The sequence below is a fragment of the Thunnus thynnus genome, chromosome 19 (genome assembly GCF_963924715.1).
Source record: "Thunnus thynnus chromosome 19, fThuThy2.1, whole genome shotgun sequence".
NCBI lineage: Eukaryota > Metazoa > Chordata > Actinopteri > Scombriformes > Scombridae > Thunnus > Thunnus thynnus.
In genome coordinates, this window is record NC_089535.1 from 24,851,236 (window position 1) to 24,864,701 (window position 13,466).

Below are 13,466 nucleotides of genomic sequence, written 5' to 3' on the forward strand. Positions count from 1 at the left end.
ACATATTCAACATTTTTCCTCTATAAATCATGTTTGGGTCTTTTGATTTTGTTCAGTCCTTGTATTTGAAATGCAGATTTCAGCATGCAGGGGTTTGGGTTTGAATATTGCATGACATCTTTTCAACCAAAGGGATGATTTCATCTATAAAGAGACTGTGTAGTCTGATCTGAATCTCATGTCTGCTAACTTTCTCTTTGCAAAGACAAACCTCCTGATAATAGCTGGTTATATTAGTTGTTTCAACCCAGTGTTTCAATATACCAGTATATCGCTAGTCCTGACATACACTCCCTGCACCAACCCCCTTTATTTGTTTGTATTTTCCTCTATGAATTCACATTTTCCATTCTCCTTCCCTCTCTTTGTTTCCTTTATTGGTCCTTCCTCATTTTTTGCGCTCGCTTTTGTATCGTTATTATTTACTCCTGAAAACAATTCTGTATTTCTAACTAGCTCTCTTCCTCTTTCCCCCCTCCCCAGCTCTTTGTCTTTCTCTCTCTTGTCCTCTAAGTGGGCCAGAGTTCGTGTTGTCGGAGGTTTGTTTGGGAACACCAGAGGGGACAGACTGCCTGCTCGTCGACGGTGACTTGAGGCCATCAGATATCATCTCAGCCCTCCAAGATTCAACACATAACCTTTGTCGCATTTGGCTGCAAGACAGCTGTGAGGGGGCAGAGCTGCTGGCTTGGGCTTGATATTGTAAGATGTCCTGTTTATATGACCATAAAAGGGAAAACAGTCTAACTTGCACCTCTTCTACGGTATAAACAAACCCACTCTTTCATTAGATCTAGATGAGTGTCATTCTGGAGGCTGCAGAACAGAGCTCAGTGCTCCACTCAGGTGGAATAAACCTCAACAGGAATAAAAGCAGGATCATCTGATTTCTATGTTAGATTTTACATTTTTAAATGACTCAACAATTGGCTATTTCTGTACCTGCAATAGTTAGATCCGAGTGAAGTGTAGATATTTAAGGTTAGCTTGGCCCTCATCTTGTATAGTTGTGGTCCTGATTTTATTTTATGCTGATTTGATGCTCTTTTTTACCCTTTCACAATTTTTCACAGTTTTGTAAGTTTTAATGTTTGCCTAAATGTTGGATTTTTCACAATGTCTTGGTTTGGGGTTCAATTCCCACTGAGGATTCCCGAGTTATTCAGATATATAAACACTTGTCATTATGTAAGGTCATGTCTCTGAATCATTTTGCTTTTACTGTTGTGCCAGAACAGAGGGATCAAAAAGTGATTTTTTTTTTCTTTTTTATCTTTTAAATTTATTTGACAAAAAAAATACAAAACAGAAATGTAAAAAAAATGCAAAAACATATGATTTATGATGTATGGTTTAGACATTTTCACCTCTATTCCATAAGTCTTTTTTTGACCTTTTTTCTGTGATATATCTCTATCTTAACAATTCTCTTACAATGAATGGATTACAAGCCTACTGACCATGGGCAGTAAAGTGATTTTTCCTCAGAGAGCCAAAAGGCCAGTTAAATGTAGTGATGTCTCGGTCATGTTTTTTTTCTTCTCTTGATCCTTTAATATTGAGTATGTGCCGATACTGAGTCAGATATTCATTTTTAGAATATTTTGTTAATTTTTCCAACAGTAAACGATGCAGCTGCATAGTGAACGCTCAGGCTACAGTAAAGCTACAGTCACCTACAGTCATGTCAAATCAATAACAAAGTCTGCTACCTCAATCAAGAATCAGAGGAGTCATGTCCTTGGACAACTTACAAAAATGTGTCCACATTTTCATTTCCAGCAGGTTACATTACTGCAGCTTTAAGAGATGCATGGATTTAGGTGTAATTTAAAAATTTTTAAAAAAATTAGGTAAGGTAATTTTTTTTATCTAAAAAAAAATGTAAACTGCTTTGAGAACAGATGGATTACTATTACTTTATTGGGTACTTTGCTCTTTTTTCTATCGTTTTCTGAGAAATATGATTTCAAAGGTGCTTGTAAGACTAAATGACTTGCAAAATTTGTGTATTTTTGCAGTACCCAACATTATCTAATAACTCCACAGAGTGTCTTTAACTTGACATTTGACCTAAAAGTACATTTAGATAAACATGTCAATGGTTATGCCACACAGTATGTAGACTGGAAGAACAACATGAATTACTTGTATAAACACAGAATATATATTGTTGTAACCTACCAACAGAATACTCCACTGTCTTTACTGGACAGTACTCAACATTTTTACAAAACACTTTCATAATTGATATTACTGTATTTTTTTCATGGTAGATATGACTTGAGTGTACAGTACATCCCAATCATCAAACAATCAATTTGAATTAATTACACATAAAAACATAAATTAGTTCTAATTTTGACAATGATTATTAGATGATACCCAGTAATCCCATAAAGAACCTAAATGCTCCAAAAGTGTAAAATGTGCTTATAACTTATACTCTAACTATAACTTTAGAGTATTTGTTTTTAGGTGATAGACCTCCACACTGCTGTTAGTCTGAAGGTTCCTCTGACTCCAGCGAGTGCCTGTTTATTTGGGTGTGTATGAGTAAAATATCTTCACATGGCGTTTTACGCCATTGTCAACCACAATATTGTGGAAGTCAGAGCCACAACATGATGACTCAGAAACAGGAACATTTTATTTCTGAGCAGAGGCACAGCTCGCTGAGAACAACACACAAAATAACTAGACACACATGACGACTTGATTGCGGCACATCCATTTGTGAGAGTCAGAGCAGTTTGTTTTGTCAGCTTTAAAAAAAAAAAAAAAAAAATCTTCTTCATTGCAGCTCATGAGTGGATTCGCTCATAGCCGCTGTGTTGATGCAGCTGTGCTCATTGGACAGTCGGAGTCAGAATCTGCCCTCAGTACTGCTGGGAGGCTCTTAGACACCTGAAGTAAACACACAGGGACAGGTCAGAAATACTGTAAAGATGTGTTATTGTAAAGCCATAGACAACTACAACATACCATAGTGTGAACACAACCCACCACCTCTATTAAAGCTCTGTATTTAACTTCAAATTATTTCTATAATTAGCTGCACATCTAATGATCTAAGTGATAACTGTAATATAACATAATACAAATATGTCAACTTCTGCCACTAATAATAACAGTAATACTGCCACTATTAACATGGATGATGTGAAACATTCTAAGGTGTGTAGGACATTTTACATTCATTTTGGATTAAACATTTAAACTTTATTCATATAGAATTTTTGCTTTACAGAAGGAACAAAAGAGAAGGAGAGAGAAAAAAGAGACACATAAGGCAACATCCAAAATTAAGCGCACACAGTGTATCAAGTTAAAACAAAGAAGTAAGCTTGAAAACATTAATGCTGAACATACCTGTTTCTCCAGGTTTTCAATCTGCTGCAGGCGCCTGTCAATCATTCTGTCTCGGGCTGAAACCTCAGAGGTCAGCCTGGCGAGCTGTACCGCCTGTTTATCGATGATCAGCTGTAACACATCAAAGATATAAAAGGGAAGAGATGGTCAAATCTGTTACTTCCACTGACAAATATGTAGCTACTACAGCACAGCAACTAGAACAAATAACAAAAAATTGTTACTTTATATTCGATCATTATATTTAATATTTGAAGTTTCAGACAAATTCCTGCTTATTTACAGTCAGTTCTGATTTTTTTCCCCCCTCACCTTCATGGAGCTGATGTCGAGCTGCTTTTGACCCCCTGACTTCGGCTCAGTCATGCTCTTAATGCCCTGGAGGATCCGGCTTATCCGGTGCTGCATGGCCCCCTGCTCCGTCTCCAGATCCTCCAGCCCCTTCTGCAGATCTCTGACTGCCTTCCACAGCCTGTCACCCCTGGCACTCAGCATCTGCAGGTCCTTCCTCACCTGAAGAACAGTATATTACATCACATTATTCACAGTAATAAAACGTTTCATGGCATCTGTATGTACCTGATAGTCTTCTTCTGATGGTTTACAAACCTTTATTCAATTAATTTTCAGACCTTGAGTCACATTCTACTTGGTCTTTAAAGGTCTCATTGACCTTACTCTTGTACTTCTTGTTGCCAATACACCATCCAATATAAAGGTCCCTGTCTTTGAAAAAACATCTCACTGTCTGTGCCAAATACCATTATTTTATTTTTTTCCTTTTAGTCTGTAATTGTCTTTGACTCTTTTTCAAAAGTCTTTTACTCACCTTTTATTTAAACCAATGGGAGACTGTATGCACACAATATTTTTTGCCAACACATATCATTTAGTTTTTTTTTTTGTATTTTTATGTGTTTTAACACAATGTCTCCATTGTACATACAAATAAAACAATTACATTTTCGAGATGATGCTTTTGCCCTGAGCAGATTTCAGTGGAAATCAGTGGAATATGAGACATAAGGAGTGCCTTTTGTTCCCATGAGTGGGTACATGATTTAGGAGTGCATGTTCATTTATTTTGTTTTGCCAGCTTGGAACAGTAATGTGTGTCTGACATGGGTTTTTTCCACAAAAATGTATCCTTAAAATGGCATCTTCTCCTTCTCCCTCATTAACAATGCCACAATCTATGAATATGCAATTATATTACATATCAGAAGTTTAACAGCTGGACACAAGATGTCTCCTACTTCACTGTAAAGTCCATTCTCAGTGTTTGTGTATTGGAGCCTTCAAGTTTCCACATTACACTTGCATGTTAGTTGTAAACTGGACTATGATTGGCTTCCAAACAAGTTGTGATGCCACAAATTGTGCTTACAGTTCTACCCCTTAAAATCAGATTTTCAGTGAACACAAAGAAAAATTTAAAGATTAGCTGGTTTCAGCTTCTCAAATGTGAAGATTCAATGATTTTCTTTGCCATACAACTAATTATTTTTGGGTTTTGGACTTTTGGTTGGACATATGAAGATGTCAACTTTGACTTTGGGAAATTACAACAGGCATTTTCTACTACTTTCTGACATTTTATAGACAAAACCATTAATCAAGAAAAAATTTGTCAGATTAATTGATAATGAAAATAATTGTTAACTTATTTTGGGGACATTTTCATGCCTTTGTCAGACAGATGTCAACAGAGAGATGACAGAAAATAGGGGAACAAGAGATAGAAAATGACACTGGTCCCTGGCTGGACCGTTAGGATCAAAACATTGCTGAGGCCTCATATTAGCTTCAGGTGAACTTTAGGGCTGTGGGCTTTTCCCCCTAATCTCTTATCACAGTTAGAGAGAGATCTCTTCACAGCCAGTATGGACAGGAGGAGTGACTACAGTGACCACTGAGTATTTCAGTGTACATAGGGGCATGTGGGCATTGTTTTAAGACAGACTTGATAAAAATGTGAGCCTAAAAAGTAAATTAAAATGATTAAAGTGAAAATTAAACAATAAAAACAAAGAAATCAATAAAAGATGAAAATCAAATAATAGCCATACAAGTGAGCCTTAAGCAGGCTGCTCCAACAGCTTTAAAAGCTTATAGCTGCCCCACCAAAGGTTATAGTATTTGAGGGTTTTTTAAAAATAATAATTTTACATGCATTATTCACAATATACACCACACAAACAACATAAAACAAACTAAATCAACCAAACAAACAAAAAAGCAAATAGGATCAGACAGGCTGACATTTAAAATAGATCTTAACAAGCTCCATGGTCCCTCCAGTGCTGCATCATTTTCTTGTAGAGCTAGGGCTGCTCTTTCCACAGATAATAAGTTGAAAAAGTGAATATGGACTATTTCACTCAGAATAAAGTGGACAGAGCTTAAATGAAGTACCTTAACAAGTGGAGACAGAATAGAGTATGCTACACTGTCATGTGGAAAAGTTTATTTTTATAACTTTGAAGCTATTCATTGGAGGTTAAAAAGGAATATTGGGCTTCAAAGAGGTTGAGATTTATGATAAAATTATTGTTTCCAAAAGTTTCCATCTGCCAAAAATGTGCAAAAGTTAAACAAAAAAAGATGTCTCAAAACAGGTCAAAGTTTGTATTTTTATAGCTGTCTGAAAAGTGTATTTCCCTTATAAAGTATGATTTTTCAGAAATGTGGTTCCTCCTCACCTGCTTGTGAGTCCGTCCTGTCTTCAAACTCTGCTTACGGAGGCTCTCCAAACTCCTGGTGGCCCCGTCCAGCTCTGCCGCCACATGCTCTCCCTGCCGTTCCAGCTGCCCCGCGTTCTCCTCCACCCCCTGCAGCAGGTGAGCCAGTCCCAGGGAGAGCACTTTCAGCTGGGACACAGGGACCTCACCTGCCTCCTGTGATCTGGAGGGATTGCCTGGTGGATGGTCACGGCGGGCCTGGCAGAGTCCCACCAGCATAAAGGACAGCTGCAGCACTTGGCTCACCCTCATACTCCAAGATTTCATCAGTTCACTTTGGGCAGATAGACTGGACTGAAGATCTTGATCTTAAATCTTGAGAGCCCAGACCCAGATCTGATCAACATAACAGGTCTGTGGAATCACACTGTGGCTGCTTGAAAGCTCATGTAGAGATGAATCCACATCTGCCAGGTCTCTAGAATCCTGATGTGCCTCAGATGTTCCCTGAGGAGGTCTGAAGCTCAGAGTGCTGAAGGAAAGAGGGATGAGGAGAGGGAGGAGAACCAGACTGGGAGACAAGGAGGGAGTTCCCAGACTGACGCCTGAACTGAAAAATAGTTCAGAGTTCTGAATATTATATTTAAAATAACAGACTACTGAGTAATCTATTTAACATTATAATTGTGTGGATTTTATTTAAAATAGACACCAAAAACTAATTTGTTTATTTGTGATTAGGTCTCCCATCACATATGCACATGGAACATTATTGAAGGATTTCTGTGAAAAGGATTAACAAAATTCTGTGTAGCTTAAATCCTAATTAAGTTTATAATTGGAAATGAAAGGTGCAGGTTTACAGTGATCAACACCTTGCTGAACTTTGAGCACTTTCCCCTTAAATGAGCCTGTATTGCATTTATACATGAAGGTAAAGCAAGAGAGACATCTGCTGGCCATCTGAGGAGCTGCAATCAGTTTCTTTTATTGTTCTAGGAAGTGAATTGAGTATGCAGGTGTCCGCCCTCCCCTGCAATACAGAACCACTGAGAAAACTACATTAAACCTTTATTTACTTATGAAGGGTTTGTCTCTCTTCAAATTAACACATTGAATGAACTGCCATGACATTTTGTAAAGAAATTCATGGTCCCCAGAGGATGAACCCTAATGACTTTGGTGATCCCGCCTTTTCTTCTAGTGCTACCAGCAGGTCAATATTTTCATTTATCCAGTAAAATATCTTGCACAAAATTTTGCACAGATCCATTATCTTCATGATTTAGATGGTCTCCTGACTTTTATTTAGCGTGTCCATGAGATTGACATTTTTGGTTTTGAGTGAAATGTCTTAACAAGTAGCGGTAGTAGTAGTGGTTGTACACACTACTGTGAGTTCAGACCATAGAGTGTATGTAAAGATTAATGGATCATGACCTTGGACTGAAGCGAATGCTAGCTTACTGGGAACATTGAGTGGTGCACATGGTATTAACGTTAGCTACTTTGACTAAAAAAATTATTGACTTAGTATTTCTAGAGAGAAGTTGCCATGGTAGCTGCTGCTTGGTTCAGACAGGGCATGAAACAAATTTTAGAAGTTACATGATTGCATGAGTCAATGGAAAAAACACGATTAGTCATGAATTTGGCGCAAATTGATGTGAAGACACTTTGTGGTGCGTTGAAAATGTTTCAACTTTAGCAAAAAATTTGCGTGCATGTCGGGACTTTGAATCTGCTCCTTAAATGTACAGAGATGACAGGGAAAAGGGGAGAGACTGGAATGGTTCTGCTGTGAAATTAGTGAAAATTCACATTGCTAGCTGTTTGAACACACACACACACTACCGTACACGTGGTTGTTGTGTCAGCGTCTAGCTAGCTTATAGTTATATCTGTATTGGTTGTATGGGGCAAATAAACTAAGATATGGTGCAGTGGTCAAATACGTGTGAATGATCCAAGGCAAAAAAATTTCACCTAGTCTTTAGACTGAAATCTATCAGGCAGACTCTAATCTGGATATTGTACTTTGGTTTGACTAAAATGCTCATTCTTTGCCTTGACTAAAACTCCATGTTTTATTTATTAAGACAAGACTTTGACTAGACTAGTGTTTTTTTCAACTGAAACTTAAGCAAAAATGAGCAGGAGGACTTTTGATCTCAGTAAGGAAATCTAAAAATAGCTGAGGAAATTTACACAAATCCACTTCCCTGCCACCTGTATTTTTTACAGTGCCTCAGAAGAGTTTGCATTTATCACACCATGTAATCTAATCTGTTGTTCGGTACAGGAAATGATAAGATCCTAAACCATACCGGATACATTTTTTTAAATACTTTAGGTCTTATTTTCATAGCTTTGTCATCATTTATTCCTGTCATTTATTCTGTTTCTTGAACCATCTGTTACATGTTGTACTTTCTTTACCAGCTAGTCTAACTTTGGTGAAAGAATGACTTTCACATTACACAGGATTCATCTGATTAATTGTGAATATACAAAGGAGATATTTTACTGAAATATTAGGGGAGCTTTAAAAAATAGATTTTGGTAATATTTTCTCAGCTATACTAGTAATCAGTAGCTATAATTCCTGTACTGTGTAGAAATGTATTCATTGTATTTATTATTTACCATCATGTTTGGTCAAAATGTCATGCCAATAAAGCTCCATTGAATTTAATTGAGAGAATTGGGGGTACAAAACATGACTTCCTACACACAGACTCAGGCTGAAAGAGCTGCTTTGTACCAGCGAGGGGCAGACTAACAAACCGTTCTTTGAATTGTTTTGAAGTTGGGGCAGGCCTAATGCACAAACGACACTATGTCAACTCATAAAGACTGATTTATAAATGAGAGAAAGGCAGTCTCAGCCCACTGTTTCCTCCTGCATGAGGCATTCTGGACACAGAAGAAAGCTGCAGGAAGGCAGTGTCACTGCATGAGTCAGAGGAACCACGTTAGGGTTTACAGTAAGTCAACATGGTTTTACCATTTTAAGACACATTTGAATAATTTCTGATAATTTTGATTAAAAGTTTAAAGGAGTAATTGAGTAAAATGTAATAACAGTTCTTTCAAGATAATCCAGTCACTGTTGTCAGATTAATTTCTTCTTGTCTCCAAAATGCTACATGTTCTAAAACTAAACATAACAACTTTCTTTGAAGCTTAAAAATACTTTGTTTTCTGTGTATCCAGTTCATGTTCCAGTTGTTTTAGAATGCCGAAGTATCATAGAAATGTCTTAATCTTTTTATGTGAGCATTAGAGCAGCTGGTAATCTTTCATCTTGAATTAAAATATAGGACTAAACCTATGACTACTCACTGGTGAGAAATAAAAAGGAGAAAAGTGACACGGAGATCAAGGTGTTGTGCTCAAGCTGTCAATTTTAGAAGGCACTCTGGAAACAAATGCTGGTATTTTTGAGAAAAACATGCAAAAAAACAAATGCAAACTTCAAAAACAGCAAACATTTTTCCTGTTCTTATGAGCAGGAAAGATGTGGAAGTTAAGATATTGTAAAAAACTTTTATCAGTTACATAACTTGTTTATAAGACAAAAGAAAAAAAGAAAAGAAAGAAAAAGAAAACAAAAAAACAACAAAAACCCAACCCAACTTTGACCTCATTGAGGCAAAATATTACAAATGTTACTTAACTCAATAGCTTTCCTGTCTGTACGTTAAGTATTGTTCTGGAGCTGGGAGGTGAGTAGCTTAGTCTGGGTTAGCATAAAGACAGGACAAACTACTTCATTTGAAGTAGTTTGGATGATGAATGAAAATTGTCATGTCAGCCATCTGGCTTTAAGTTATCCAGATAAATGTTGTGTGTTCAGCTTATTCTGCTGCCCAAAAGTGGAGAAAATGTTAATAATGTAGCACCATTTCTCCCATCATTCCTGCTGCTCAGAAATGATGCATGTAGTGATATGACATTTGGTTACAAATATCCAAGATTTGATTTGCATGTTATTCCATGAAAACACCTTGTGATGATGCTTTGTTCCTGGTAGTGATCTTTCAGAGTCAATGAGCTTTAGAAATTGGAGCACAGGCAGTGGGTTAATTCAGTAGGTCAGCCACACAGGAAGTGATGCCTCATTTGGTGATTTTAGAAGAACGAAGCACACAAAGACCTAAATGCTGCTGCAGCTGGGCCAAAACTATAGCACACAAACATCTTGTGTGTTCATGCATAAAGGCCTGCATGCATGTGTACATCCTGTCTGGTTACATTAATTTGTGTGTGTATGTGTTTGAGTATGTGTGTGTCTTAGCTGTGTGTTGAGCACTGGCAGGGTGAGATGGAGCACAGAGCAGTGAGGTCCCAGCACACAGGGATGTATGTGCTGATCAAAGTGGTGTCACATGATCTTGTGGGCCCACAGGGACCACTGACGGGTGCAGGGCTGCTGGTGTCCTGCATTCAGGTTGGAGCCTTCAGGGTTGATGGAGACAGATTCTTTAATCTTTAAATACTACATATGTTTGACTTGTCATAGCAGGAAAAGCACAGGTGTTACTAATGACATTAACGATGGCTCAGTTCTGTTTTATTGATCCATGACAGTGAGCCAGCATGCACAATACCTGGACCCTGAAACTGCAGCAGCTAAATGGAATTCAGCCATCATTAAAGCCACTGGAAACCCAAATCAACAAAAGCCTTCTAACTGTAACTCAGGGTCCTATGTACATAATAGTAAGATTCTAAAAAGTATTAGAAATTAGTTTCAATCCAAATATGAAATATTGTTTTTGTAAACTTTCTTGATATTGGGTTTGAATTGGGCATAGTTATGCTTGGACAAATGCTTTTATTATGAAAATTACACAACTAATTAAACGAACCAATCATAAACAATGTGATTTGCTGACTTGCTGTGTAAGTGCATTGTCTCATTTCCGGTTGCTGGAGTTTCTGTGTTACTGGTAGCGTTTCTGCATCTCAACCCAGTTAATTTTGCTATGTTTCATTACTGCGGCTAATTATGTACATTTAAACGTACTTAACAGCAAAATGGGCTGTTTTTTTGAACTAGGTTTTATGAACTTTTATTTTTACTCAGATTTTTGTGGATGCTGAATGACACACTTAACTTTGATATCACATGTATTTTTACTATTTCAAACCAAATTTCCAGAGGCTTAAATATTATTATTTACACATGCTTTTCCTACCGTTACATGTCAAAATGTCCTCTGTGAAAGAGACCTATGGCAGGTTCTGAAATGATAGAAGTGATTGTCAGACTGAACATGGGGTTATGGTTAGGATTGGAAGTGTGCCTGCATTGTGTGGGGTTGGTAATGGGATTGGAATGTGAATACGGGAACAGCAGCTCCTAAGAGAGCCAACAAAACTTGAAAAGAAAGAGGGTAAGACAAAAACAAAAAAAATTCATTTCGTATCTACTGTGTTTAGCTGTGTTTTGGTCTTTCTGGCCTGTGTATAGTTAGTGGCCAGATCCAGTGCAAATAAACTGTTTTCATTGTCTGAAATGAAAGGAATAGTTTGACATTCCTGGAAATACACATTTTCGCTCTCTTGCTGTGAGTTAAATGTAAAGATTGACACCACACTCATGTCTGCATATTAACCATGAAGCTAAAGCCAGCAGGTGATTAGCTTAGCTTAACATAAAGACTAAAGGCAGGGGAAACAGCTAACCTTGCTAAATAAATGTGGAACTATTCCCTTAATGTTCTTTCGTACATGGTCCCTGACAAATAAATCTAACCAAATAAATTTGAACATTTATATATTGTCATAAGCAAAATATTAAATATGATAAATTATTTATAGAGCAATTATAAAACCATTTCGCAAGATATTTTAAAGGAATATATTAAACTATAACATACACACACATAATATAATTTACTGTAGGACAGTAATACAAGCGCTAGAATACATTTTTAAAGTAATTGTGATAATATGCTACTTTATATTCTCATATGTTACTACTTTAGTGATGCAGGAATATCTGTTATACAGTACCTATTGTAACAGTGGCTTTTACCCATTACCTCATTAATACTGGTGGCATGTGCTGTGGCAATCCAGGAATTCAGAGCTTTTCTTCCACCAAGTTGCTCTAATGCTTCTACTACAATCCTCCGGTCACTGGGTCTCCACCTTTCATAAAGGCCCCACCAAGTCAAGCATGATTTGACTTGGACTCGCAGGGGTTTGGAGGTCAGAGGTTGGGTGGCTGAACAGCTGGCGAGGGTCACATGCCAAGATTACGCTCGGCATGCCCTGCCTCTATAGATCAAACGTACAAACTGAAACCTCAGCTAGCAGGATTGAGCGTGTTATTGTAGCATGATTCCCATTAAATAAGCTCCAGCAGTCACACGCACTGCTAACCCCTCGGCATACAGCAGGGTCGTGTTGTGGTTTAGCATGAGCCTGAGCATCTTGTGTTCACTTTTAGCTTGAACTCGCTCAAACTCTGAACGCAGTGTCTCACAGGGATTGAGTAAGAGCTGAGAATGTATTATGAAAATCATTTATGTGATATGAGAAACCAGGATGAGTGACAATTTAAGAGGCAACTGTGGAGTGCGGCCATGAACCACAAATCAACACTGATGATTTATGGTTGAAGAGATAATTTATTCACTGCTGGCACTGTATCTCAATAATCTTCCAGCAACTGACAGCGATTCCGTGCTCATTACAAACAGTCATGCACATGCATTCATATTGTCACAAAATCTGCTTTTATCATCTCAAAAACATTACTAAGGTGTAACCATTACTCTCCCTGAGTGACACAGAGAGACTAATGCACGCTTTTATATCAAGCAGGCTGGACTATTGTAATACCCAAAAAGTTATTAATCAGCTACAGCTGAGTGCTGCCCAGCAGGACCAGAAGGAGAGAGCACATTGCACCTGTTGTTAAGCCCTTACGCTGCTTTCTGTATTCATTTTAAAATTCTTTTACTTGTTTTAAAGCACTTTATAGTCTTCAGTCTACATGTCTCACATGCTTAAAATGTGTGAAACAGTACAGCCCCTCAGGTCCTCTGGCACCTAACTCTTTAGCGTATTGTATTTACTTATTTCATCATATTCATGTTGTAAAATATTATTTTATCTTTATTATATTATTATTCATTTTATCTCCCCCCTTTTTATTGGTTTATTTGTCTTTGTTTTTATCTAGTTTTTTAATCAAATTTTTATTTCACTCCATTTTATTATTATAGTTTTTAAGTCTATTTTATTACATTTTCATAATTTTTATTTCTCGTGTGCATTAGTCTCAAATTGTTTTATGGTTTACTGTCTACATTTGCTCTGTCTTATAATTGACTTGTCAGTCATCTGTGAACCATTATGAAAGGTGCTATACAATTAAATTTTGATTGATTGATT

The 13,466-nt window shown here is 37.2% G+C and overlaps 1 protein-coding gene across 1 annotated transcript; it reads right to left on the reverse strand.

Annotated features, from left to right (window-relative positions):
* Positions 1–1,837: 1,837 nt before the first annotated feature.
* Positions 1,838–6,632, reverse strand: LOC137171176 (angiopoietin-related protein 3-like). The gene is made up of 4 exons (XM_067574963.1): positions 6,075–6,632; positions 3,685–3,885; positions 3,373–3,483; positions 1,838–2,907 (listed from the first exon to the last, which is right to left on the reverse strand). Exons 1-4 carry the CDS (start codon positions 6,378–6,380, stop codon positions 2,821–2,823), a joined length of 705 nt encoding a protein of 234 aa, XP_067431064.1. The 5' UTR covers positions 6,381–6,632; the 3' UTR covers positions 1,838–2,820.
* Between the last annotated feature and the right edge of the window lie 6,834 nt (positions 6,633–13,466).